General features: G+C 69.3%; 6 protein-coding genes across 6 annotated transcripts; 3 read left to right on the forward strand and 3 right to left on the reverse strand.

Annotated features, from left to right (window-relative positions):
- Window positions 1–972: 972 nt before the first annotated feature.
- On the reverse strand, window positions 973–3,112 carry FA09DRAFT_345595 (putative MAS1-mitochondrial processing peptidase beta chain precursor; the record flags this gene model as incomplete). The annotated part of the gene is made up of 5 exons (XM_025744701.1): window positions 973–1,140; window positions 1,196–1,972; window positions 2,067–2,348; window positions 2,622–2,886; window positions 2,936–3,112. 5 exons carry the CDS (start codon window positions 3,110–3,112, stop codon window positions 1,046–1,048), a joined length of 1,596 nt encoding a protein of 531 aa, XP_025599313.1. The 3' UTR covers window positions 973–1,045.
- A 492-nt stretch (window positions 3,113–3,604) lies between these two features.
- Window positions 3,605–4,236, forward strand: FA09DRAFT_239496 (hypothetical protein). Its single transcript, XM_025739633.1, has one exon. The coding sequence runs from the start codon at window positions 3,788–3,790 to the stop codon at window positions 4,172–4,174; it is 387 nt and encodes a 128-aa protein (XP_025599314.1). The 5' UTR covers window positions 3,605–3,787; the 3' UTR covers window positions 4,175–4,236.
- Window positions 4,237–4,799: 563 nt separating this feature from the next.
- Window positions 4,800–11,393, forward strand: FA09DRAFT_328999 (hypothetical protein). Its single transcript, XM_025741990.1, has 4 exons — window positions 4,800–5,517; window positions 5,572–8,375; window positions 8,438–10,092; window positions 10,151–11,393. Exons 1-4 carry the CDS (start codon window positions 5,157–5,159, stop codon window positions 11,190–11,192), a joined length of 5,862 nt encoding a protein of 1,953 aa, XP_025599315.1. The 5' UTR covers window positions 4,800–5,156; the 3' UTR covers window positions 11,193–11,393.
- FA09DRAFT_329000 (hypothetical protein) lies at window positions 11,204–13,834 on the reverse strand. Its single transcript, XM_025741991.1, has 4 exons — window positions 13,527–13,834; window positions 13,185–13,294; window positions 12,832–13,047; window positions 11,204–12,778 (listed from the first exon to the last, which is right to left on the reverse strand). Exons 1-4 carry the CDS (start codon window positions 13,556–13,558, stop codon window positions 11,445–11,447), a joined length of 1,692 nt encoding a protein of 563 aa, XP_025599316.1. The 5' UTR covers window positions 13,559–13,834; the 3' UTR covers window positions 11,204–11,444.
- A 395-nt stretch (window positions 13,835–14,229) lies between these two features.
- On the reverse strand, window positions 14,230–15,838 carry FA09DRAFT_329001 (hypothetical protein). Its single transcript, XM_025741992.1, has 3 exons — window positions 15,365–15,838; window positions 14,925–15,235; window positions 14,230–14,869 (listed from the first exon to the last, which is right to left on the reverse strand). The coding sequence occupies exons 1-3, from the start codon at window positions 15,751–15,753 to the stop codon at window positions 14,247–14,249; spliced, it is 1,323 nt and encodes a 440-aa protein (XP_025599317.1). The 5' UTR covers window positions 15,754–15,838; the 3' UTR covers window positions 14,230–14,246.
- A 358-nt stretch (window positions 15,839–16,196) lies between these two features.
- Window positions 16,197–23,644, forward strand: FA09DRAFT_359647 (hypothetical protein). Its single transcript, XM_025745142.1, has 9 exons — window positions 16,197–17,247; window positions 17,305–20,259; window positions 20,319–20,486; window positions 20,889–21,270; window positions 21,332–22,683; window positions 22,744–22,946; window positions 23,008–23,218; window positions 23,280–23,407; window positions 23,470–23,644. Exons 1-9 carry the CDS (start codon window positions 16,299–16,301, stop codon window positions 23,521–23,523), a joined length of 6,402 nt encoding a protein of 2,133 aa, XP_025599318.1. The 5' UTR covers window positions 16,197–16,298; the 3' UTR covers window positions 23,524–23,644.
- Window positions 23,645–23,833: the final 189 nt, after the last annotated feature.

Raw genomic sequence — 23,833 nt, forward strand, 5'->3', positions numbered from 1 at the left:
GGTCGCTGTCTCGAGGCCGTCCCTCGCTCAGCAGGGACAAGCGGACGGAAGGGCGTCGGCGCCGGCGCCCCTTGTCCTCGCCGCTGCGCCGCCTCCACTCCACGACGCCTCCGCTGAGCGCTCGCGCCAGTTCTCAGCAGACTCACAAGGAGACCGACCAGCGGTGAGAAGCACGATACTACACGGTAACGAAACGAGGCAGATTTGAGCAGGGCTGAGGGAACGCAAGACGAGTCGGCGCCTCCGCGGCGCTTATGAAGGGCCGGCGGCCGCCTTCGCCGCGTGCGCGTGTGCCGCACCTCTGGGGCAACGCAGGTCCGCCGCCAAGCATGCGCGCACAGCGTCGAAGTTGGCCGCCACTCCGCCGTGCACCGCAGCGCTGCGATGTGTATGGACGCCGCAGCCGTGCCTGGCCGGCATCCCCGTTTGGGCAGGTCGCGCTCCCATGTGCGGTGTGACATGGCTCGCGCGGCGGTCGGCGCGGCGCTCCCCGCGCGTTCGCAGCGCACCGCGCGCGTCTTCTGGCTCGGAGGTCCTGCGCTGCAGCTCGCGCAAGCACCGCCTGAGCTCTCTGCTGCTTCTGCCTACATCGTGAGGAGGCCTGCGTCTGCATCGCAGCCCTAATCTCAGTCTCAGATGCAGGGCACGCGGCTAGGCGAAGTCTCCTGCCGCGGCTGCGGCGCGGCGAAGCTTCCGGCGGCGCTTGTGCCGCGCCGACAGAAGCAGCACAAAGCAAGCAGATCTGGCGAACGCGCAGGCCAGCGGTCAGCACCTCACTCTCCAAGGCGTGTGCGGCATCGGCGGCTGCGATGAGGATCGTCGAGCGGAGCTGACTGCGACAACGGTTCCGCAGAGCGCAGCGTCTACTGCTCGCCAACGACGCCGGCTGTCGAGTGTTTGCAGGCGCCTCGTACACGCCTCATCGATCCACGCTGCTTGCCGTCTCTTCGAGTCCAGAAGCAGCTTTCATTTCTCCCCACGCTGCGGCACATCCGGCGCGCAGCGACGCAGCTCTCTCACGTCGCGCGCGTGCGGCGCTCTCCGTCTAGTAGATCATCGACGACATGTCCGCCCGGATCCGGTCGTACGACAGCAGGCCCTCGACGCGGCCGTGTGCGGCAATGGCAATGTCGGCGTCCCCTACGAGGCAGGGGTGAGCAGGTGACGAGATGCAAGCCAGACGCAGGCTACTCACAGAGGTACTTCTGCGCAACGCGCTGGATGTCCTTCGGGCCGATGGCCGAGATGGCGGCCTCGATCTCAGCGGGCGTGTAGCGCTTGCCCGACGTGACGAGCTGGCGGCCAATGTCCTCGGCAATGGCCGTCGTGCCGTCGAGGCCGAGCAGCAGGCTCGCCTTGAGCTGGCTCTTGGCACGCTCCACCTCGCCCTCCGTCGGCGCCGAGCTCATGCGCTGCCACTCGCGCAGCGTAAAGTGCACCATGTCGTCGAGGTTCGTCAGGTTCTCCGAGACCATGTAGATGCCCCACAGGCCCGTGTCCGAGTAGCTCGTGCTGAAGTGCATGAAGCTGTTGGCCAGGTTCTGCGAGCTGACAATGTGGCTCAGGCGCGAGCTCAGCAGCGGGCTCGAGCCGAGGCTGCGGTCCCAGTTGCCCATGATCGACTGCAGCACGAGCATCGGGAAGTAGTCGGGGCTCGACCACGACACACCCTCGACGGCAATGGCAATGTTGCACGTCGGCGAGGTGTCGTCGCGGATGCGCACCTCGGAGCCGATGAACTTCGTCGGCGCAGCCGCAGCGCCGCCCACCTTGAGCGGGGCCGACGACGAGGGCAGGTTCGAGAAGTGCTTCTCGGCCAGCTTCACGAGCTCCTCGTGCTCAATGCCGCCGGCACCGACGAGCACCATGCGGTCGGCCGAGTAGTTGGTGCTGATGTACTCAGCAAGGTCCTCGCGCTTGATCGACAGGATGTTCTCCTTGGGGCCGAGGATGGTGCGGCCGAGGGCCTGGCCTGCAAAAGCCACCCGTGCGTCAGCAAGCAGGCCCACGCAGCTGCCTGTTCGGCAGTCCCGCCTCCGTCTCCGTCTCTTGCCCGCTGCACTCACCCTGGAACGCGACCGAGTGCAGGTGGTCGAACACAACCTCCTCCAGCTGCTTGTCCACCTCCTCCTGCTCCCGCAGGATCACATCACGCTCGCGCTCAACAGCGCCGGCCTCGAGCTTCGAGTTCTGCAGGATGTCCGAGATGATGTCGACAGCCTTGTCGACGTCGTTGCGGAAGGCCTTGGCATAGTAGACCGTCTGCTCGCGCGACGTGTAGGCGTTCAGGTGCGCGCCGAGGTTCTCCACCTCGAGCTCGAGCTGGTGCTGGTTGCGCCGGCCGGTGCCTGGTCATCAACGCGTCAGTAATCTGGCAGAGAGAGAGGCCAAGATAATGCAGAGCAATGCGAAGCCCTGGCGATCTCGAGGGGCCGGCAGGCAACGCAAGCCGCCGCAGCTTCAGAGAGAAGTAGCACGCCTTCGCTTCTGCTGCGCTCCATTAACGTGCCCACGCCGCCTATCCCGGGCTGACCCATGCCGCCTATCGCGAGCTGAGTACTCTCCGCATCATCACCGCCTGCGCGCGCTCAACACTCCGCCGCGATGCGCTCAGCACTCACCCTTGAAGGCCATGTGCTCAAGGAAGTGGGCCGTGCCGTTGGTGCGGTCCGTCTCGGCGCGGCTGCCGGCGTCGATCCAGGCGCCGACGGTGGCCGTCTGCGCCGCCGGGTTCGACTCGGTGGCGACGGTGAGGCCGTTGGCGAGCGTCGTCGTCTGCGTGATGGGCTGGAGCGAGGCGGAGAGCGTCAGCTTCGTGCCGGCCAGCGCACGGGCAAGACAGAGGGGGCCTCGAGAGAAGGCCGTGCGCAGAGAGGAGCATCGCAGCTAGCTGCGGCACAGCCTGTACGCTCGCGCTCTCTTTTGTCCGCCTCACGTCCGCCGAGTGACACTGCGACGTCCGGCGCTGCAGCCGCCTCTGCTCATCGGGGCCGGAGCGCATGCTCACCTGGCGCGTGGCGTGCGAGGCAAAGGCACGCGGCAGCGCGGCGACGCGCAGGGCGGCCGGGCGGGGAGCGCGCAGTGCGCTCTGCACAAGAAGGCGAGCCGACATTGCAGCGAAAGGGAGAGGAATGTGAGGGAGGGAGAGGGTAAGGAAGGATGCGCGTGCGCCGGCGATGTCGAGCCGCTCGCCTTGCTTCTCTGGCGGCGACGGCCGGCCGCCTGTGCCGCTCGCACGCCCGGCCGGCGCTGAGCACTCGGCGCCGCGCCGCTGGCTGGAAGCTTGCTCGCGGCGCGGCGCGGCCGCCCGGCGGGCGCCGATGGCCACGTGGCTGGCGCGCCTGCTCCCACGCCGCCTGGACGACCTCCATCCCTCAGCGCCGCGCCCGCGAAGCCTGACCAAGACGGCCTGGCACAGCTGATCGCAAGGCAGATACAGGTCAGCTGTACGGTTCATTATTCTGGTCAGACGTTTCTGGAGCCGTATGACTTATCCTCGGACGGCGCTGTACGGCTACCGGCGCCGGTGCCGCTCCGGCACGGCTCGCGACAACGATCCTTCAGATCGTTTCATCCCTTCCCTGCCTGACTTCGTGCTGCGGCTCGGCATGCGCCTGTCATGCTGCTTCATATGCGACAGGAGCCTGATGTCCCGGTCACCACAGCACACGTACTCATCGCATTGGCTTCTCTTGCCCGTTTGGCGGCCGATGCAACACGGTAGCCTCGTTCACAAGCGCAAGTCACTCCATGCCTTCAGCGCCGGGGTGCGAGTGCGGGTCGCGGGATGATAAACGTTCCGGACGAGCTTCGCTACTATTCTGGGGGCTGCTCCTCATTCACAATTCTGATGCTGATTGAGCACGTCAAACGTCGACGGCGGCTCCGGCGCGACGGCACGCGGGAAGCCATCAGCTGCGTTCTGTGGCTGGCGTCCAAAGTGCCCGGGCTCACAACCGCAACGTGCGCTGCTGTGCGGCCTCTGCAGCTGTCCCTCCACCAAGGGCCTGCTTGTGCGGCTCGCAGTGGTACCTCGATGTCGCTGTTCGACCGCCGACAGCTGCATCTGCCGTGCTGTGACGCAGCAGAGAGAGAGCAGAGAGGTGTGAGCTGCCGCCTGCTGCTTCTACAGCCACCCTTCTGCCGCCCTGGTGCAGGTTTCTCTCACGTCTGAACCGCTGAGCCACGCCTCCTACCCGCCGTCGTCGTCGGTAATCGAAGCACGATTCATGCGGCCGCGTGCCTCGCCGAGCTCGATCTCATCACCCGGCGAGACAGGCGCGGTGCCGCGAGCGCGCTTATTCGGCGGGGAGCGCGGGGATTGCGGCGGCAGCGCGGCAGAGAGCGCAGCCGCAGACGAGAGCGGCGTCGGTGCAGCACAGCGTGAGCCTTGCGCTGCGCTGCTGACAGCAAAGGTGCCGGCACCGCGCCAGCGCAGCAGCAGCACAAGCACGTCTGCCCCTCCCGGCGTTGCAGAGAGTCTCACGGGGAGTTCTGCGCTGCAGCAAGCTGCTCGGGCGCCTGGATCTCAGGCGGCCGGGAGCAGCCACCGCCTCTGCCGTGCAGCAGCAGCTGCGGTCTGCACTGCGCTCAGGCGCTGATGCTGCCCGGTGCTGCGGATCTGCTGCGTTGAGCTTGCTGCGCTGCATCTGGCCTTGCTGCCGCCGGTGCCGCGTCCGCTGCCGCTGCGAACTCGGCGTGCAGCGCGGCGGCGCGAGGCGTCGCTGGCCGCGGCCGTGCCGCCGTGGAGTCGGGAAAGCGCCGTCGCGGCGGCGCTCGCGCCTCTCCGCCTCACACATCGCCGTCGCCGTCGCCGTCGCCGCCGCTGCTGCCTCCTCCCGACCTCCTTCTTCCCACCTTCGCTGCGTCTGCGTTGCGGCGCTCCATCATCCGCCACTCGCACACGCCGTGCCTGCCCCTTTGCCGCGCTCCTCTCCGCGCAGCCGCCCCGCGCGCGTCTCTCCCGCAGCCCCTGCGTGGCCGCCGCGTGCGCTGGCCGCTGCCAGGCCGTCTGGCAAGCGTGCTGCGGCAGGTGGCAGCTGCGGCCTCGCCAGCACCAGCAGCTGTAGCAGTCGCAGCCTCGTCTGAGACGCCAGTCCGCCTCGCCGGCACCTGTCCGCGCAGCATCCGTTGCCGCGCTGCGTCCGCCGAGCAGCATGCCGGCCGACATCCGCTCCTCGCCCTCGTGGGTCGGGCGCACCTCTGTGGCGCCTGATCCTGCATCTCGCGACTCGCCAGCCACAAACGGCGCCGCAGCGGCCGCACGCGCGAGCCTGCTCGGCGACGGCAAGCCCGGCCTGCGCCGCGAGCCGACGTGGGCGCGCAACATCAACTTCGACGGCGGCTTCGACCTCACTGCCTCGCCGTCGCTGCCGCGCGCCGACTCGGACGGCGTGCGGCGAGCCACTGAGGGCCTCGTCGGCTCCACCAGCAGCAGTCCTCGCGCCGCACAAGGCGGCCTGGCATCAGTGCAGACCCGCCCGCGAGGGCTGAGCTGGGACGCTCTGCGCAGCTCCCGTGAGTGCAGCTCCGCAACGCCCGCTGTTGCAGCCTGCTCACACCTCGCTGCAGCGATGCCCAACGAAGAGACGCGCGGCGTGGTGCCGTCGCATGCCCGTGTCGCCAGCCAGGACAGTACAGCGCGGCAGCAAGACCGCGCATCGCCGCGGAAGGCCGGCTCGTCCGGCACCTGGGGCTCTCCACAGGCATCCGCATCGCAGGTTGCACAGTCCGAACGCTCCACACCAAGAGCCGCTGGCACTGCCACGATGGACACGCCAGACGGCACGCCACAGCAGGCCAAGACGCGGCGCTTCGTGGCCACGCCGCCGCGCGTCGGCTCAGAAGAGTGGGCCCGCACGAGCAGCCCGTCTTTCCCGGGCTCCTCGGCAGATGCGTATGCTCAGCGCGGCGACAGCGGCTCGTCTGCTCCCTCGCGCGAGGCCTTTGTCGACATCAACGGCCTGCCGATCCCTGGCGCCAGCCGGCCGAGCACCTCTATGAGCCGCGACTCGAGCCGCGATGCGCTCCGAGAGCCGCGCCGCGACAGCAACGGCACGAGCGGCTCGGCTGGTCTGTACGATGCAAAGCGCGCCAGCGTCATGTCCTTCCAGACTGCGCTCTCTGGCAGCTACCCGAGCAACCACAGCCGGAGCGATCTCGATGAGCGCCTGCAGCAGCTCGACGTCGGCCCGCCGATACAGCCCTGGCTGCAGTCACAGGCGCAGCACGTGTATGGCTCGAGTCCGGACTCTGAGCAGGTGCCTGGCGTGCCTGGAGGCTGGGCCGGCCGCGGTACATGGGCGCCGGCGCCGCCGCCGAAGACCAATGGCCTGCTCGCCTCGCCTCGACAGGCATTCAGTCCTCTTGCAGGCGGCAGCTCGCAGATGAGGCCACGCGCGCCCTCGCAAAGTGCGACCAGCACGCTGGGCTCGCGCTCGCGCTCGGCCTCGGCGTCGGGCTCTGCTGTGCTCGATCTCGGGTCATCGCCGGGGTTGACAGCCGCGCCGCACGATGCTAGCGCCGCCGAGGTCACCGAGGATCTCGACGACGTGGTAATCAGCCGGCCAGACAATGGCGAGAGCGTGCATCGTGACCAGACGGTGCGGCCGGGGCACTCTCGCTCGTCGAGCAAACAGCTGCAAGATGTCACGCGCGACTTTCCTCTGCCGCACCAGCCGAGCCGCGACGCCTCGTACACGTCTCAGGAAGCGGCGACACTGCCCTCGGGCCCGCCGAGCGGCGCGAGCGCTCCTTCGAGCATCTACCAGCGCCGCGCATCTGGCGGCCGGCCGTACGACGATGCCGGACGTCGTGCATCCGCAGGGCGCCTCATGGAGGTACCCTCGCCACAGTTGCGGGCACGCCTCGACTCCTCGCTGCCGCCGTCACCAGCCGGGTATCCGTCCCGCGATGCACCTGGCCCAGTGCCACCAGCCAAGGACGATCCGCGAAGGCTGAGCGAGAGTCGGCAACTGCAGCTCGGGAGCATGGCCTCGCCTGAGCTCTCCGACAACGTCATCCCGCCGCCTCTGCCGGCCAGCGTGGTGGCAGCGTCCTCTCGTGATCGGCAGCACGAGTTCTCGCCGGTGCCCGACGAGGCGCCCGCGCCGGTCTCGGACTTCCGCCGCGCTCCGCTCGCGAAGATCACCACATCGGCCCTCGGCGATGCCAGCGCCACGCCAGACGTAGACACGGACGCACTTCGTGCAGATGCGACAGCCCAGCCGCAAGGCAGCCCTGTCGATCTGTCCACGCCGATGGGCCGCCGATTGTCCTCGGGTCAGATGCTGCCGCGTGCAGCTCTGGCCGAGGCGCCGGTGCAGTCATCTGCGCCTCTCGCCGAGTCGATCTCGCGCGCCTCCTCGCCATCTGCTGAGACGCCGCCTCGTGAGCCGTCGCCGCCGCCAGAGGGCGAGGTCGAGGCGCGCGCCGAGTGGGAGCGCGCGCAGGCGAAGCAACTCGCAGCCGGCGCCAAGAATGCGTCTAAGAACGCCAACGCCGCGCGCAAGACGACGTTCCGTGGCTCGATGAAGCCTCTGCAGATGGTCCCAGCCGCAGAGGTCGCGCGCGATGACCGGAGCGCCCCGATGCGCGCCTCCGCCAGCTACTCGCCCATCGCGTCTCTGGGCACGCTCCCACTTGACTCGCCGCAGGCCGAGGTGCTTGACCCGATGCAGCAGCCGAATGGCCTGCGGCAGAACAGCGCGCCGGTCACAGACGGACCGCTGATGGGCGATGCGAAGGCCAAGGCGCGCACCAGCTCGGGCGTGCTCAGCACGCAGCAGCTGCAGCGCCAGCAGGCGCGCGACCAGCGCCGCAGTGTCGGTGCCATCAACATGGCCATGGGCGCCACAGGCGACATGGCCGGCGGCGCCAACGGGCCGTATCCCTCGTTCCCCTCACCCAGCACGAGCGCCACCAAGGTCCGGCAATACCCTGGCACGCTTCCTCAGCGCAGTCTCGTGGCTCCCTTCGAGCTGCAGCAGCGCCCTGATGGGCTGCTCTCCGGCCTCATTGGTCCCGACGGCGTCCGACGAAGCCCCAACGACCCGGAAGTGTGTCTCGAGTGCATGATGCGCGACGAGGACATGATTGACGTGCACGTGCTCGGCGCCAGCCTCTGGGAGCGCGAGAGCGACCGCGACTTCAGAGAGGCGTGCAAGATCGAGGTCGAGGAGGACGCGCGCAAGGAGCGCGAGCGCGAGGCGCGCAACAACCCGCAGGCGTCGGAAAGCGCTTCTGGAGACCAGGCGCCAGCACCAAGAGAAAGCGTCCCGCTGCCGCCGCGACCGACAGGAGCGCGCGTCCGCGTGAAGCGCGTGGCCAAGGGCGACCCGCTCACGGCCGAGCGTCTCAAGCTGCACACGCAGATGGTCAGTCCGGTCTCTTGCCTCATGCGGCCTGTCGCGACTGCTGACACGCCGTACATCTGTAGAATCCGCCTGCCTCGTCGCACCGGTGGCGCACGCTGCAGACTTTCCTTGCCATCCAGGCCAAGTACATCGCCATGGAGCAGCGCGCACGCGCAAACGCCGGCCTCGATCGAGACCTGCCTCAGCGGCCGTCGCCGCACACAGCGATTGGCTCTTCGGTCGTCACGCCGGACGAGTACGACAACAAGATGGTGCGCACAGGCTCGGGCGGCAGCCCTGCCGACCTGGTGGCCAAGCTCTCGAGCAAGAACCGGGGTCAGCGCGGGTCTGGAAGCCTGCTGATCGAAGAGCAGACTCTGGCGCCTGCGGATCGCGAGGCCAAGGAGCGCGACATTGCGCACGCGCGCGATGCGCGGCGCAAGATGGTTGCCAGCACGGCAGAGCCGTCGACAGCGGTTCTCGCAGGTAGCCGAGGAAGCTACGGCGCAGGCGCGAAGGTGCCCTCACAGCTGCAGCAGTTCGCCGCAGCCACAGAAGACGAGCGCAAGCGCCTGTCCGGGCAGCCACTCGACGAGCAGAGCGCCGGGCATGCCAGCATTCCACGCCGCTCGGCCATGGTCACGCCGACGCCGATGCGTGTGGGCAGCGCGCAGGACCTGCGCTCCATCCAGGGCGCGATGCACGGCACGCCGAATCCCTCTTCGCCCGTGAGCCTGGCGCCGCCGGCTCGGCCATTCGCGCAAGGCGGCAGCTCGGGCGCCCTCACGCGCGCCAACTCTTCTCTCTCGCTCGCGCAGAGCGGGTCGATGGTCGACATGCATGTCGGCCTCGAGGACCGCGTCGAGCACCGTGTGACCCAGCAAGGCTTTGTGCCTGGCTCGCCGCTGGGTGCAGCTAGCCCGGGTGCGATCAACCGCGCGTACTATGGCTTCCCGGGCGATGGCGACGTTGCTCCGCCAGCTCCCGAGAGGCAACAGCAGCCGAGCTACTCGATGCCCGACGAGCGCGACACCTCGCGCGACACGAACCGCGGGCGCAAGGACTCAATCAAGAAGAAGAAGAAGGGCGGCCTGCGCGGCTTCCTTTCTAAGCTGGCCGGCGGCGGTGGCAGCTCGAGCGACCGACAGGCCACGCCATCTTCGTTCGACTACAGTCGCGACTCGAGCTCTCGCCGTTCCCCGAGCCCCAGCAGCGCACGGAACCGGCGCGCTGGCTCTCTCGGCCCGGACATCTCGCTCGACCTGGCGCCGTCGCGCGCGCAGCAAGAGCTAACCCAAAGCTCGCGCGCGTCTACTTCGAACGTCTTGGGCGGCACGCAAGCACCGGAGCCTGAACATGTCGTATCTCCCATCGCCGGCGACGTGTACCAGCATCCGCCGGGTATGAACAGCCAGACTTCGTTCGACATGATGATTGGCGGCGGCCTCGGCGGCGACATGGGCCCCTTCCAGACCGGGCCGCTGCCGCCGCCGCGGCACGACTCGCGTCTGCCACCCGCCTCACCGGCTGTCGAGGAGGCCCCTGCCGTGCCGACGAAGTCACCCCAGCCCACGCAGCAGCGCCAGTCGGGGTCCAGCGCCTTGCGGAGCGTGCCCTCTGGCTCGCAGCTGAACAACAGCGCCCCAGGCGACGGCCGACGCGAGGCTCAGGCATCGTACAACGGCGCGGCAGTGCCTCCGTCGCCAGCCGTCTCCGCAACGCGTGGTACCTCGTCCTTGTGAGTGCCGGTCTGATCACCTTGCGCACCTCTTACTCACGCTTGTCTTTCCTCTCAGTGCGCCTCAACGCACCTCATCGCGCGACACCTCGTCTCGTCCGCAAGGCGTCGGCCAGGATGCGGATCAGGCCAGCATCGCCTCGTCGCGTGCCAGCCGCCGTGAGCAGATGCAGCAGCAGCAGACACCGCCGATGCACAACCCGAATGGCCCGATGGTGCATGGCCGCATGGCCTCTGGCGGCATGCAGGACGGTCGCTCGGGCTACGCGAACAGCGGCAACAACAGCTTCCCGGCGTCTCCCTCGAACTCGAGCACGCTGCAGTACGACGGGCGCAAGAGCATGAACGCTCTGCGTGGTGCTGCCTCTTCCAGCTCGATGCCCGCCGGCGGCTCGCAGCCCAAGCGTCCGCCTCGCAACCCGCAGCGCGACACCGCAAGCGAGAACAGCGCCGCCGACCACGTGCCGCCGCTGCCGTCGTCGCTCTCGTCGAACTTCCAGCAGCAGCAACAGCAGTACTACCAGACCGGCCCACGCGTGACTCAGAGGCCTTCGAGCCGCCTTGACATGCCCGCGCGGGCTATGACTCCGCATCGCAACTTCGCATCGGAGGGCTCCGACGCGACGCCCGCGGCCGAGAAGCGCAAGAGCCGCTTCAAGCTGCCGTCGTTTGGCAAGTCGAAGCGCGAGTCGCAAGTGGCGCCCAAGGCCGAGCCAGCACCGCTGCCACGGCGCGGATCCGGCGACTTCTCGCGCCTCGGCCTTGGCCTGCCGCCGTTCAACCCGGGCACTGGCGCTGCGCCGCAGGCCGGCGGGGACAAGGGACGCATCAACTTCGCCTCCTGGGCCAACCCGACGCTGCGCAGCCGCAGCTCGCGCACGACGGTCGACGACCTGGCCGGCCTGGCGCCGCCCAAGCCCGGCTTCAGCGAGCGCCTGCGCGCCGTCAGCACGCCGATCGACGACCGCGGCCTGCCGCCGCGCTCGCAGTCGGCCATGGGCAAGCTGCCGTCGCAGCGCTTTGCCGGCGGCGGCTTCCCCGGCTTCCGCAGCCGCAGCCGCATGCGCATGCGCGAGGAGGAGTCGGAGGAGGAAGACTAAAGCTAGGCCCATTCCATCTCGCTGCTCAATCTCACCGGCGCTGCCTCACCTCAACGCGCCATCTCTTGCTGCTCGCGCCGACTCCACACGCAACGACTCCCCCTCCCCTGCTACCCGCTCCCTGCGCGAGACGCAAGCCTCGTGCCGCTCAACTGATTCCCCTTTGCACCCTGCGAATGAAAATGCTTGCTCCGGCTCTGCCGCTCCCAGGAGCGCCTCCAGTGCACATCTGATGGCGTCCGGCGGCGCCAGTCACCGCGTGCTCGGCTTGTTGGGTATCGCGCCACCGCCGGCAGCGGCGAGCATGAGCAGCTCCGTGCGGCGCCGCTCGCGCATGCGCTCGATGCGCTGCAGCATGCCACTGCCGTCCGAGATCATGCCGCCCGCGGGCGTTGCGCCAAAGGCGGGTCCGGCCGCGGCCGAGGCGCCACTCGGCTTGCTCTCGGACTCGGCCGGCGGCGCATCGAGGCGGTGCCACAGCTCGTACATGCCGAGGATGTCCTGCACGATCTCGGCGATCTGCCGGATGTCGACGTTGAGTCCGGCCAGGAAGGTCAGCGCATCTGGCGGCGGCGCTGGTGGCGGCGGCAGCGGAGCTACTCGTGGAAGCTCGGCTGGCGCGGGCGCACCAGAGGGCATGGCGCTTGAGTCTGGCGGCGTCGACACGGCAGAGGAGGCGCCGGGCGAGTCGAGCGAGTACGCTGCACCGCCGGCAGAGCGTGGTGTTGTGCCGGCGCCGTGTTGCTGCGGAAAGGGCGTGCTGGGCGTCGAAGTGGCCGCGACACCTCCAGGCCGCACGGGCAGGTGCGCCGGTCGCATCGGCAGCGAGGCCAGACCGCGCAGACTCGAGCTGCCGGGCGCCGGCGAGGCGTGACTCGCAGACGGCGTGTAGGCGTACTGCGGTGACTGAGCGCTCCCTCCGCCGGGCGGCACGCCATTGCCCGCACGCCTCGACCCGCTGGCAGCCGCAGCGTGAGCTTGACCCGCGGCAGCCGACCGAACGGCGTGCTCTTCGCACGCATGCCGCCACTTGTCGCGCCGCGAGGCCATGAGCTGCACCGACTTGCTCATGCGCTGCCGCGATGTCGGATGCAGCAGCAGGCCGAGGTAGAGCGCGGCAATGGCGATGAGATGTGGCGGATAGAGCAGGCTGATGTCGGCGCGGTACGTATCGTTGAGCACGAACCAGGCGAATTGCAGCGCCGCCTCCTCGAGCTCTTCAAGGCGTGCCAGTGGCTGACCATCGTCTCCGCGAGTCAGCGCGGCTCGGTCGGCCTCCCACGCCTTGGCCTGCTCCTCGTCCAGCCCCGCCGCAGCAGCAGTCGCGCTCGCCATCTCGAGATCGACTCCGCCGCCATTACCGCTGCCGAAGCTCGTCTCGTTGAGACCTGGGATACCGAGGCCCAGCCCAACACCCGCCGCCTTGTCGGCACGCAGCAGCGCAGCCTTGCCGACGGAACCGGAGATGGCAAGCAGCGCGCGGTAAGGATGATGGACGATGAGATGGAAGTCCAGCTCCTCGAAGAGGTAGAACTCCATCTCTGCCAGCGCTGCGACGTCGCTAGGAAAGTCGGGATGACCCAACTCTGGGGACAGCAAGTCAGCAAAGGACACAGCTCTACATACGAGCCTTACACACCAGTCCAGATCTTGTGCGCCTCTGCGATGACGGAGCGCACATGCACTGGCGTCTCCTCGACCTTGGCTGCGACATACACGCACGCCGTCGCCACGAGCGCCGGGTCCGTCGCGGCGTAGGCATTGGCCGAGCGGGCGTAGAAGCGGCGGAAGTAGATGCTCGCCGTGGCGGTGACGCGCTGCCGCAGATTCAGCCGCTTGGTGAGCGTGGCGATCACTGAGAGCATGCGTGTCAGCGGCGAGGCATTCCGGTCGCCCTCAAAGCGCATTGTCGACAAGCCTCTCCTGTCTAGGTCACGTCGCCGCCTCTGCGCTCCGCCCGCTACGCCCTCGCCGCTGTTCCACCTGACTCACTGTTGCACGCCCACACGCCAATGGCCGCCACCTCATCCGGATGCTCGGCATACCGCTCGTCCTCGGCGCGCGCCGTGGCCAGCTGTGCGCGAGTGAACAGCCAGTGGTTGCTGTGGGGTGTTGCGTCAGCACACGCTGCCGGCAAGGGCGATGCCTCGAGGGATGGAGGGCCACGTCGCTCCAGCACGGCCAGCCTGCGATGGTTCAGAGCTGAGCGCACGGAGAGGGTCCAGCATAAGGCGCATTGCCGAGCTGCTCTGGCCCGCGCAGAGACCTCCACCATCGCTCCCTGCCCAAGCCACGCCGGTCCTGCATCTCTTCGTCCTCGCTGCACATACGCACCACTGCGACGAGAGCCAGTAGTTGGACGCCATGGCTCCAAGCGCGGCGCCGCGCGACCCGCCGCACGCTGCAAACGGCCGAGCTGCTCGTCGAGTTGCACACTAGCAGCGCAGCCGAGGTGCCCGCATCCACCGGCTGGGGTGCGTGTGCGCGAGGCGCCGGCGGCGATCAGCGTGCGCGCGTGTGCGAGAGGCGAGGTGCGCCGGGCTGGCCGGAACTGTGAGGTGTTCCAAGGTGACGGACACGTCGCAAGATGCTTGAGCGTGGGTGCACGGCTCGCAAGCGATGCCTGGAGGGTGTGGTGGTTGAAAGCCAGGTGGAGTCGAGGGCGAGCGCGGCGTCGGACAGACAGACCGGGTGCTGTTCCCACGGGGCGCGGTCGCTTCCCGACCATCCCGCCTGGACCGTGCGCACTCTTCTCCTCGCACTTCCTTTCACTTCACTTCAAGCTGCCAGCAGCTGCTCAGTGGCAAGACGCAAGGACGGGTGCAGCTCCAACTCTGCCTCAAGGTCCGCCTGCTCTGAGCTCTGACTTACACACTCATTCTCGTCAGTCCAGCCGCGCAGGGCCACGTCATGTCGAGCAGACCAGGCGCAGCGAGAGCTCCGAATCATCAACCGCGACATAGACTCTCTTCCTTCTTCCACCCTGCGTCGCAAGCGGGTCGCGCAAGATCAAGCATTCGTTACACAAGCATTGCGAGGTCGTACCAGACAAGATCAGGCCACGCGCATCGACGCGATGCCGCTGGCCAGCGCAGCCGCGCTGCCGGCCGCGGGTACGGCAAAGATGCAGAGGCGGCCGTCGACGCCGCTGGTGCTGACGTGCGAGAGCTGCTGCGCGTCGCCCTTGTACGGCCGGATGGAGGTGATGGTGTTCTGGTGCGTCGTGTGCAGCTCGCCGTCGGCGCCCACGCTCGCGCCCGCCACGGCACCCAGGCCGCCGGCGACGCTGCCGCTGGCGCCGCTGCCGGCGCTGGCCGAGGGCGCAAACGACGAGGCAGCAGGCACGCCGCGCGCGTCGGCCGACTTGAAGCGGTTGAACGCCTCGTTGTTCAGGCGACCAGGGCCGCCAGGGGCGCGTGTGGGCACGGGCGGCGCAGCAGCTCCGCCAGCGCCGCCCGCGAGCGCCGCAGCGTCGAGCGAGCGGTCCAGCTTCCAGCCGCCCTCGGCGCTGCCCGTGAAGAGCATCGGCTGGCAGTCGTGCCCGGCGGCGACAAGCGAGCCGTTCGAGGCGAACTGCACCGACACATACGGCAGCGTCGGCGAGCGCAGTACGTGCACGGCGTGCGGCGGCGCGTCGGGGCCCGAGGGGTAGGCGATCGTCAGGGACGAGTCGTGGCCTGCGAGGTGGGTCAGCATGTGGCGAGACGGGGATGTGTGGACTGCGTTACTCACCGACGAACGCCAGCGCGTCGCCATCGGGCGAGAAGCTCACGCCGTGCACCCAGCCGCCAGCAGGCGTCTTCCACTCGCCGCACACAGTGCCGAACGGCAGGCGCTCGCCCCACACGCTCGGCGCCGGCTTGGCGTCGATGCCCTTGATGAAGGCACTGAAGACGCGCGCCGTCATGTCGGCGCAGCCGGCCGCCAGCAGCACGTTGTTGGCGTGCCAGTCGAGCGAGAGGATCGTGCTGCGCAGCGGGCGTCGGATGTGCTTGGCGACCCACCAGTCGTTCTCGGCCTCGAAGGAGCACACGGAGATGATGCTGCGAGCGAAGGCGTGAGCGGCTGGGTGAAAAGAAAGGACAGGCAGGGTTCGAAGGCCGACACAGAGAGCTGCGTTACTGATCCGTGCGCACTGCCTCTCAGGCCCTCCAGACCCGCGCAGCACTAACCGGGCACCCGAGGCGACGGCGAACTTGTCCTCGTTGGGGCTCCAGCGCACACACGTGGCGGCGCGGTTGAGGCGCAGCAGCACGAGCGTCGGCTTCCACACCTCGGAGGCGCCGGCGCGCGGCACGGCGTCGGCGTCGCGCGTCCACACGTACGCGTTGCGGTCCTGGCTGCACGTCACGAGGCGGTCGGTGTGCGGCGCCCAGTCGACGCTCGTCACGAGCTTGTCGTGCTCGGCGAGCGTGGCGGCGAGCGTCCATGCGCCGCCGGCGAGGGCGTAGATGAGCACCTCGTGCGAGTTGGGGCACACGGCGACGCGCGTGCGGTCGGCATTGAAGGCGTGCGCGGTGAGCGGGCCGAGGGAGAGGTGGTGCACGGTGGGCGCGGACATGGCGGGCGAGGGTGTAGAGGTGAGATGCGGTGCAGTGCAGGGTGCGCGGCCAAGGACTAGCAGTCTACTCGACGGCGGATGGAGGTGAGGAGGAGGGGTGGGCCAGGCCGGGAGATGTCCGCATGCCTCCACGCCGGCGGGAGTCGCGCGCCGAGGCCGTGCGCAGGGAGCTTCAACTCGGCTGTAGTCGAGGGGTGCGGCCGTTGTACCTGCGAATACAGGCGGAGCACAGCCCCGGCGCAGTGTGACGATCGGCACGCTGCGCGGGAGCAGCGCCGGGGCAGCCGTTGTGCCTGTGCCGTGCGCGCGCTGGCAGCGTGCCGAGCCCGGCCCAGGCAAAGGCACCCCCGCCCGCTGCTGACGCGCGCTGCTGGCCTGTGCTGCTGGGTGGATGCTGCATCCGTCGCTCCACCTGGCGCCCTTCGTTCTTCTCACCCGCACCCCTCCAAGCGCATCGCATCCTCGCGCCTCACGCCCTCTCCACACCGGCCCACACACGCACTCCCGCCCGCCCGCCGCTAGGACCACACGCCGCCGCCGCAAGCATGTACGGCGCCGGCCAGTGGGGCGGCCAGCAGGGCCAGCCGCAGCAGCAGGGCTACATGCAGCCGCAGATGACCGGCTATCCGCAGCAGCAGCAGGGCCAGTTCCAGCAGCAGCAGCAGCAGCGTCCGATGCAGCAGCAGGGCTTCATGCAGCCGCAGCAGACGGGCATGATGGGCATGCAGCCGCAGCAGACCGGCATGATGGGCGGCATGGGCATGGGCATGCAGCCGCAGGCAACGGGCATGGGCATGGGCGGCATGGGCATGGGCATGGGTGGCATGGGCCTGGGCGGTCCCGGCATGGCACAGCAGCGCTTCGGCGGCGGCGGCGCGCCGTCGCCCGGCATGCTCGGCCCTGGCGGCAGTGGCATGCTCGGCGGCCAGCAGCCCAACCGCTTCCTCTCGCCGTCGCCCGGCCTCGCGCCGCAGCAGACGGGCATGATGCGCCCGCAGCAGCAGCAAGGCCTCTCGCCGCAGATGACCGGCTACCCCGGCATGCAGCCGCAGCAGACGGGCCTCATGCCGCAGATGACGGGCATGCCGATGGACCCGCGCATGCAGCTCATGAGCTCGCAGTTCCTGCCGGCGTCGCAGCCGTTCAGCGGCGGCGCACCGCTGGCGTCCAACATGAACTTCAGCAACGCCTCGATGCAGCCGGCCAACTTTCAGTCGAGCATCCAGACGCTCTCGCAGCAGCAGGCCGGCACGCGCGAGCCGCGCATCCCGTGGGCGCTCAGCAAGGAGGAGCGCAAGTCGTACGACGCCATCTTCCGTGCATGGGACCAGCAGGGCACCGGCTTCGTCTCGGGCGACGTGGCGCGCGAGGTCTTCGGGCAGAGCGGCCTCGACCAGGACCGCCTGATGCAGGTGTGGCACCTCTCCGACACGGAGAACCGCGGCAAGCTCAACCTCGCCGAGTTCCACGTTGCTATGGGCCTCATCTACCGCGGTGCGTGCCTAAGTACGCCTTTCGGAAGAGCCCTCCACTGACACGCTGCGCCCACAGCTCTGAACGGCAACGACATGCCCAACGAGCTGCCGCCGGAGCTCATCCCGCCCTCGGCGCGCGACCTGTCGGAGAGCGTCGACTTCCTCAAGGACCTGCTCAAGCGCGACACCAACGTGCGCAACACGACGGGCCTCAACATTCCCGAGGCCGGCAGCAACTCCAACACGTCGTACTCCAAGACGCGCTCTTTCCACGAGAACCCCGTGGCGCCGGGCGCCGGCGGCGTGCCCAAGAAGGACGCCGCCGCGTACAAGCACGAGGACGGCTCCGCCACGAGCGGCTACAAGAGCAGCTCGCGCCATCTCGACCGGCGCACCGTGCGCTACGGCGGCGAGAGCGCTGCCGACGATCTCAGCGAGATGAAGCGCCAGCTGACGAGCACACAGCGTATGCTCGACGATGGCAACAAGTCCGACGACGACGACGATGCGCGCGAGCTCGAGCGCGAGATGGAGGAGCTGCGCTTCCGCATCCGCCGCGTGCAGGACGACATCGAGTACTACAACCGCCGCGGCGGCCGCGAGTCGGGCGAGAGCCGGCGCAAGGCCGAGCGCGAGCTCATGCACCTGCTGCACGAGCGCCTGCCGCTGCTCGAGAAGCGTCTCGAGGCCAAGGACGCCAAGAAGCGCGACCGCCGCCTCGACGAGAGCCGTGCGCGCGACCGCCGCAACGATGCCTCGTACAGCCGCGGCTCGGCGTACCGCGACTCGGACCGCGACTACTCGCGCAGCAGCTCTGCCGCGCAGGACCGCGACGACCGGGACCGCCGCGACGACCGCAGCCGCTACGACGACCGGGAGCGCGACCGCTACGATGACCGCGAGCGCGACGACGAACGCCGTCGGCGAGACGATCGCGATGCGCGCCCGCGCAGCCCGGCGCCCGCACCACCCGCACCGCCGGCCCCAGTGGAGCGCGCCGCTCCGCCACCGCCGGCGCCAGCTGCTGCTCCTGCCGCTGCTGCTCCGCCACCGGCCGCCGGCCCGCCCAAGAACGCCACGCCCGAGGAGCGCCAGGCTTGGATCCGCGAGCAGGCGCAGAAGCGCATCCAGGAGCGCATGCGTGCCCTGGGCGCCGTCGCCCCCTCCTCAGCTCCGAGCGCGCCGGATCCGACTGTCGAGGCGCGGCTTGCAGCTGACAAGGCCGAGGCTGAGGCCCGCTCCGCTCAGGCCGACGAAGAGGCCCGCGTGCGCGAAGAGGCGCGCAAGGCTCGCATCGAAGAGCAGCGCCTCGAGCGCGAGAAAGTCGCCGTGCAGACGGTCAAGGCGGAGGTCGCCGAGCAGGCGGCCAGCGATGCGCCGCCGCCGCTCGCCGTCGTGCAGGCGGCCAAGGAGGAGATCAACGACCAGGAGGAGATGATCCGCCGGCGCGAGGAGGTGCTCAAGAAGGAGAAGGAGGAGCGCATGGCGCGCCTCAAGAAGCTCGAGGAGGAGGAGGCAGAGGCACAGCGGCAGGAAGAAGCCTTCAAGCAGAAGCAGAGCATGTTCGCCAGCAAGCCGGCTACAAGCTCGGCCCTGCCGGCACCGGCGCGCAAGGGCAAGGGCGGCCCGCCGCCGCCGCCGCCGTCGCGCAAGGCTGGCGCGTCTGCAGCTGCCTCGGCCGCTGCGCCGCCGCCTGCGCCGCCTGCTGCCCCGGCGGCTCCCACGCCGCCGGCTCCGCCGGCGCCGCCAGCTGCGCCCGAGGCACCTGCCGCCGCGCCCGGCTCCACGAACCCGTTCCACCGCATGCAGGGCGGCGCGCCCGCTGCTGGTGCTGCAGCCGCAGCCAGCACGAATCCCTGGGCCGCATCGTCTCCCGGTGGCCTTCCCGCTCCCTCGCGCTCGGCGGCGCCATCCGCCCCTGCTGCGCCCGCGCCGCCGACATCGTCCGCCTTCCGCGCGCCCCCATCGCGCGCCGCGCCGGCCGACGACGACTGGGGAGACTCGGACAAGGACGACGACGATGACGATGACCCGGACGGACCTGGCAGCAGCTCGCGCGCCACGAGACAGAACCTCGCCGCCGCGCTCTTCAGCGGCCTCGTCCCGCAGGCCACCGGCCGTGCCACGCCGCCGTCCGCTCCTGCCACGCCCAAGTCGGCACCGCCGCCGCCTGCCGCGCCGCCCGCACCACCAGCTCCTCCGGCCGCCGCGGCGCCGCCTGCACCGCCTGCTCCTCCTGCTGCGCCTCCGGCCCCGCCGGCGCCTCCTGCTGGCGGCCCGCCGGTCTTTGGCGCGCCTGCGCCACCGCCGCCGCCGCCGGCCGCACCTTCCGGCCCCTTCGTGCCGCCGCCGGAGGCCGGCAACCGCGGAGCGCTCCTCGGCGCCATTCAGGGCGGCCTAAAGCTGCGCAAGGCCGTGACAGTGGACAAGTCTGGCCCGCTCGTGGCCGGTGCCGTCAAGGGCGACCCAGGCCCGCCGGTGCAGAAGTACGTGCCGCCGCCGAGCCCTCCGCCTGCGCCCGCAGCGCCGATGGCTCCGGAGCCCAACTGGAACCGGCAGTCCGTCGACTGGGCCAACAACATGGCCGTCGACCAGATGAACGGCCAGAAGGCCAGCCTGCTGCCCGATGAGCCGTCGGTGCGCGAGGAGCCCGAGGACAGCGGCGACGAGGACGAGGCGCCCGAGGACCCCAACGGCCACAACCTGCCGGCCCTCAGCGTCGAGCCCCCGAACGGCGGCTACACACCTGCCGAGATCGACACGCCTGCGACTGCCGCAGCGGCTGAGGACGCGACTGCTGCAGACCCCGAGGACCCGACGGCCGACTACGACCTCACGCAGTCTGTGCGCTGCCGCTCACTGTATGCGTACGAGGCACAGCGCGACGAGGACCTTGGCTTCGAGGAGCATCAGGTCATCATCGCGCACCCGGCCAAGGACGCCGGCGGCGACTGGTGGTACGGCACGCTGCTCTCCGGCGCCGCCGGCACCAAGGGCACCTTCCCCAAGGCCTACGTGCAGCCTATCCAGCGTGAGTCCCACTCAATGCGCTGCCATCTGCACACTTCGCTGACCATCTCGTTACGACAGCTGCGCATGCCAAGGCGCTCTACGACTTCACAGGCTCTTCGGCCGAAGAGGCAAGCTTTACTGTCGGCCAAGAGCTCATCGTCGTGGACCAGGAGGACCCGGACTGGTGGCGTGTCGACCACGCGGACCAGATCCTCATCGCGCCGGCGGCCTACCTCGAGCTGAGTGGTCAGTAAGCTCGCAGTCCGCACCTCGCCCAGGCCACACACGCCACCTCTGTCCCCTCGCCTTGCCGCCTTCCTCCCTCCCCTCGCTTTCCCCCTTCCTCGACCGCTAGCTGCGGTAGGCCTTCGCGCTTGCACAGCGTGTGCTCGGGGCAGACTGGGGCGTTGGGTGCGCGTGCGCTTGGTGGCAGGAGAGGCGGAGCGGAGCTCGTGCGCATCTGCTCGCTGTCCCCCCCTTCGTGGGGGCGTGCGTGCAGTGCGGACGCGCTCTGCCTCCGTCTTTGCTTCCATGGCGTCTCCGCTCCCTGCCTCTCTCTGCTCTGGGCACACTGCTGAGACATGCCTTCTCCCCCTTGCCCTCCTCCCACATGTTCATCAAACCCGACACGCGCGCGTGAATTGATAGTCGCTCAACGAAGCGAGGTGCCCAAGCCGGCTGCTGGCAGCGCAAGCACGCCGCCTGCTGAGCCTGTGCCCGTTGCGGCCAGGCTGGCGGATGCGCCGAGCGCTGTAGCTGCGCCACCCGTGCTGGCACCTCTGGCGCCCGAGGCCCGAGAGCTAAGCTCGCTGGGCAGCCCCGCAGACGTCCCCGACGTGCCGCCGCGGCTCGCCACGCCTCCGCCAGGCACGGACGAGGCGTTGCAGCAAGCGCTGCGCGAGTCGCAGCAGCAGCATGCGGCCCTCGAGCGTCTGCAGGACCCTGGCGAAGACGACGCGGCGGCGCTGCGTCAGGCTCTCGACGAGTCGCAGAAGGACGACCGCTTGCTGCGCGTGGCCCGAGCACGAGAGTGAGTTTGAGTCTGAACGGCATCGATGCTCGCACGCAAGGCTCACATTCTGCCACCGCAGGGAGAAGGACCTTCAGCGGGCGCTGGAGCTGTCGCGACAGGCTGCGAGCACTCCGCCGCCTGCCGAGCCCGCTGCGCAGCTCAGCGCCTCCGAGCTGGTCGAGACGGCCGACGATGACGAAGACGACTCCTCTGATGAGTCGGCCACCGGCTGGACATCAAGCGAGGACGAGAGCGAGGAAGAGGAGGCCGCCGAGATCGAGACGGAGGAGACGCGCCGGCAGCGAGTCATGGAGCGGCTGCGCGTGCTCGAGGCTGCCGGTGTGATCGTGCGTAACGAGGACGAGACAGCCGGCGGCGAGGACGGGGATGCAGCGGAGGGCAACGCTCCAATGCGGCGACGCAGCACAGTGCGTCGCAAGCCAGAGGCACCCGAGCGACGCAAAACGGTGCGCCGGAACCGCAGCAAGAGTGCCCTCAAGCCTCGCCCCGAGCGGCCGCTGCCTCCGCCTCCCGCGCCGGTCGAGCCCGAGAAGCAGATCGACGATGCGTACGACCGCTTCCAGCGCATGGCAGCCGAGGTGTCGCTGAGCCAGGAGTCGAGCGCAGCCGCCGTCACGTCGCCGAAGCGCGCTTCACGCCGGACCTCTGCTGGCCCTGGGGGCTCCGCGACGCCGCCGATGCCCTCGTCCCCGCCGCCAGAGAGCGCCTCCGCCGGATCGTCCAGGTTTGGCGCGGGAGAAGGCCGCACCTCGCACTTCCTCAGCACCATCAAGGGGCTCGGCTCGCGCAGAGGCGCCGCCAGTCCAGCCGAGCGCAAGGCGACGCCAACGATCTCCGGCCCGATGGCGCTCGGCTCGCCTTCGCTCAACTCACTCTCGTCCGACGTGACAGAGGGCGGCTTTGCAGCCGAGCAAGCTGCCATGACGACGTCTGGCTGGGCCAGCATGGTGCCGGCCGAGGTGCTGAGCTCGCTGTCGGACAAGGAGCGCAAGCGGCAAGAGGCCATCTTTGAGTTCATCGCGACAGAGAGCACGCATGTGCGCGACCTGCAGATCATCGTCGAGGTCTTCTTCAACGAGATGCATGCCTCGGGCCTGCTCAGCGCCAAGGCCTCGCGCGTCGTCTTTGCCAACGTGGAGGAGGTGCTGCTGGCGGCCGTGTCGCTGCTGTCGGACCTCGAGACGCGGCAGCGCATGGAGGTGTACGTGTCGAGCATCAGCGACATTCTGGCGCGGCACATGCCGGCCATGCAGGTTTACCTGCCCTACTGCGTCAACCAGACGTCGGCGGCGCAGATCCTGCAGAGCGAGCGGCAGCGCAACCCGGCGATCGACGCTCAGCTGCAGACGCTGCGCCGTGAGCATCCGGCGGCACGGGGGCTGGACCTTTCGAGCTTCCTCCTGATACCCAGTGAGTCGCACGCACCATGTCGCTGCTGTGTCTGAGCCGCAGCTGATGTGCCCTGCGCAGTGCAACGCCTCACGCGCTACCCTCTGCTCATCTCGCAGATCGAGCGCTACACCGAGCCCGACGTGGGCGATGCCGAGGCGCTGCACTCTGCGCTGCGCATGTCCGAGTCGATTCTGAACAAGACAAACGAGGCGATCCGCGAGCGCGAGACGCGCGAGCGGCTGCACGCCATCTCGGAGGATCTCTGGGTCGGCAAGGCGGCGGTGAGTGGCCTGTACGGAGACAGCGCACCTGAGGTGCCTGACTGAAGCCCACCTTCTGCAGCGCCTCGACCTGACCAAGGACACGCGGGCGATGGGTCCGCGGCGCATCGTGCGCGAGGACGTGCTGACCAAGGCCAAGTCGGGGCGCAAGCTGACGGCCGTGCTGTGCTCGGACCTGCTCGTGCTGCTCAGCGAGCGCAAGCTGTACCGCATGCCCATGCCGCTCGAGGAGCTCGTCGTGCGCGAGGTGCCCGCTGGCCTGACTGGTCGCGGTGAGTTGGATGAGCTGGACGTGCAGCGTGCGCATTTGACTCATTGTCTCCTTGACCACAGACGACCTCGCCTTCCAGCTCGTGCACGGCGGCACGGACAAGATCAACCTCCGCGCCAGCTCGCCGCGTGCGTGCCACGCCTGGATGCAGGCCATCAACGAGGCGCGCTCGGCATGCCTCGAGGCATCGGTGCGTGGGCAGCAGGACAGAGGAGAGGTACCAGCCGCCTGACGGACCCCTTCTTCCCACAGATGCGAGCGCCGCGGCAGGCTCGCCACTCGGGCGCGGCAGTCTCGGTGTTCTAGAGGTTCCCACACCCCCTCGTCTGCTCGAATGAGCCCTTCCTCTCCATGCAACGCATGCATACCTGCACCCGTGCAGCCCTGTGCTCCGCTGCGCCGGCGGCATGCACCCTCGCTTGCGGAGGCAGCGCAAGGCGCACGGCATGCGTCGACGCAGGGTGCGCCGGAGCCCGCCTCTGCTGGCCGGAGGAGCGGCACGGTCGGTGCACGCAAGCAGTCGGCACATTCCTCGCCTGCGTCCGACGGTCCGAGTCGCTGATTCTGCACTCTGCATCGCTGACGTTGGCCGCGGCCGTCTGGGGTGACGTGCAGT

The sequence above is a fragment of the Tilletiopsis washingtonensis genome (assembly GCF_003144115.1).
Source record: "Tilletiopsis washingtonensis strain MCA 4186 unplaced genomic scaffold FA09scaffold_7, whole genome shotgun sequence".
Classification (NCBI taxonomy): Eukaryota; Fungi; Basidiomycota; class Exobasidiomycetes; order Entylomatales; genus Tilletiopsis; species Tilletiopsis washingtonensis.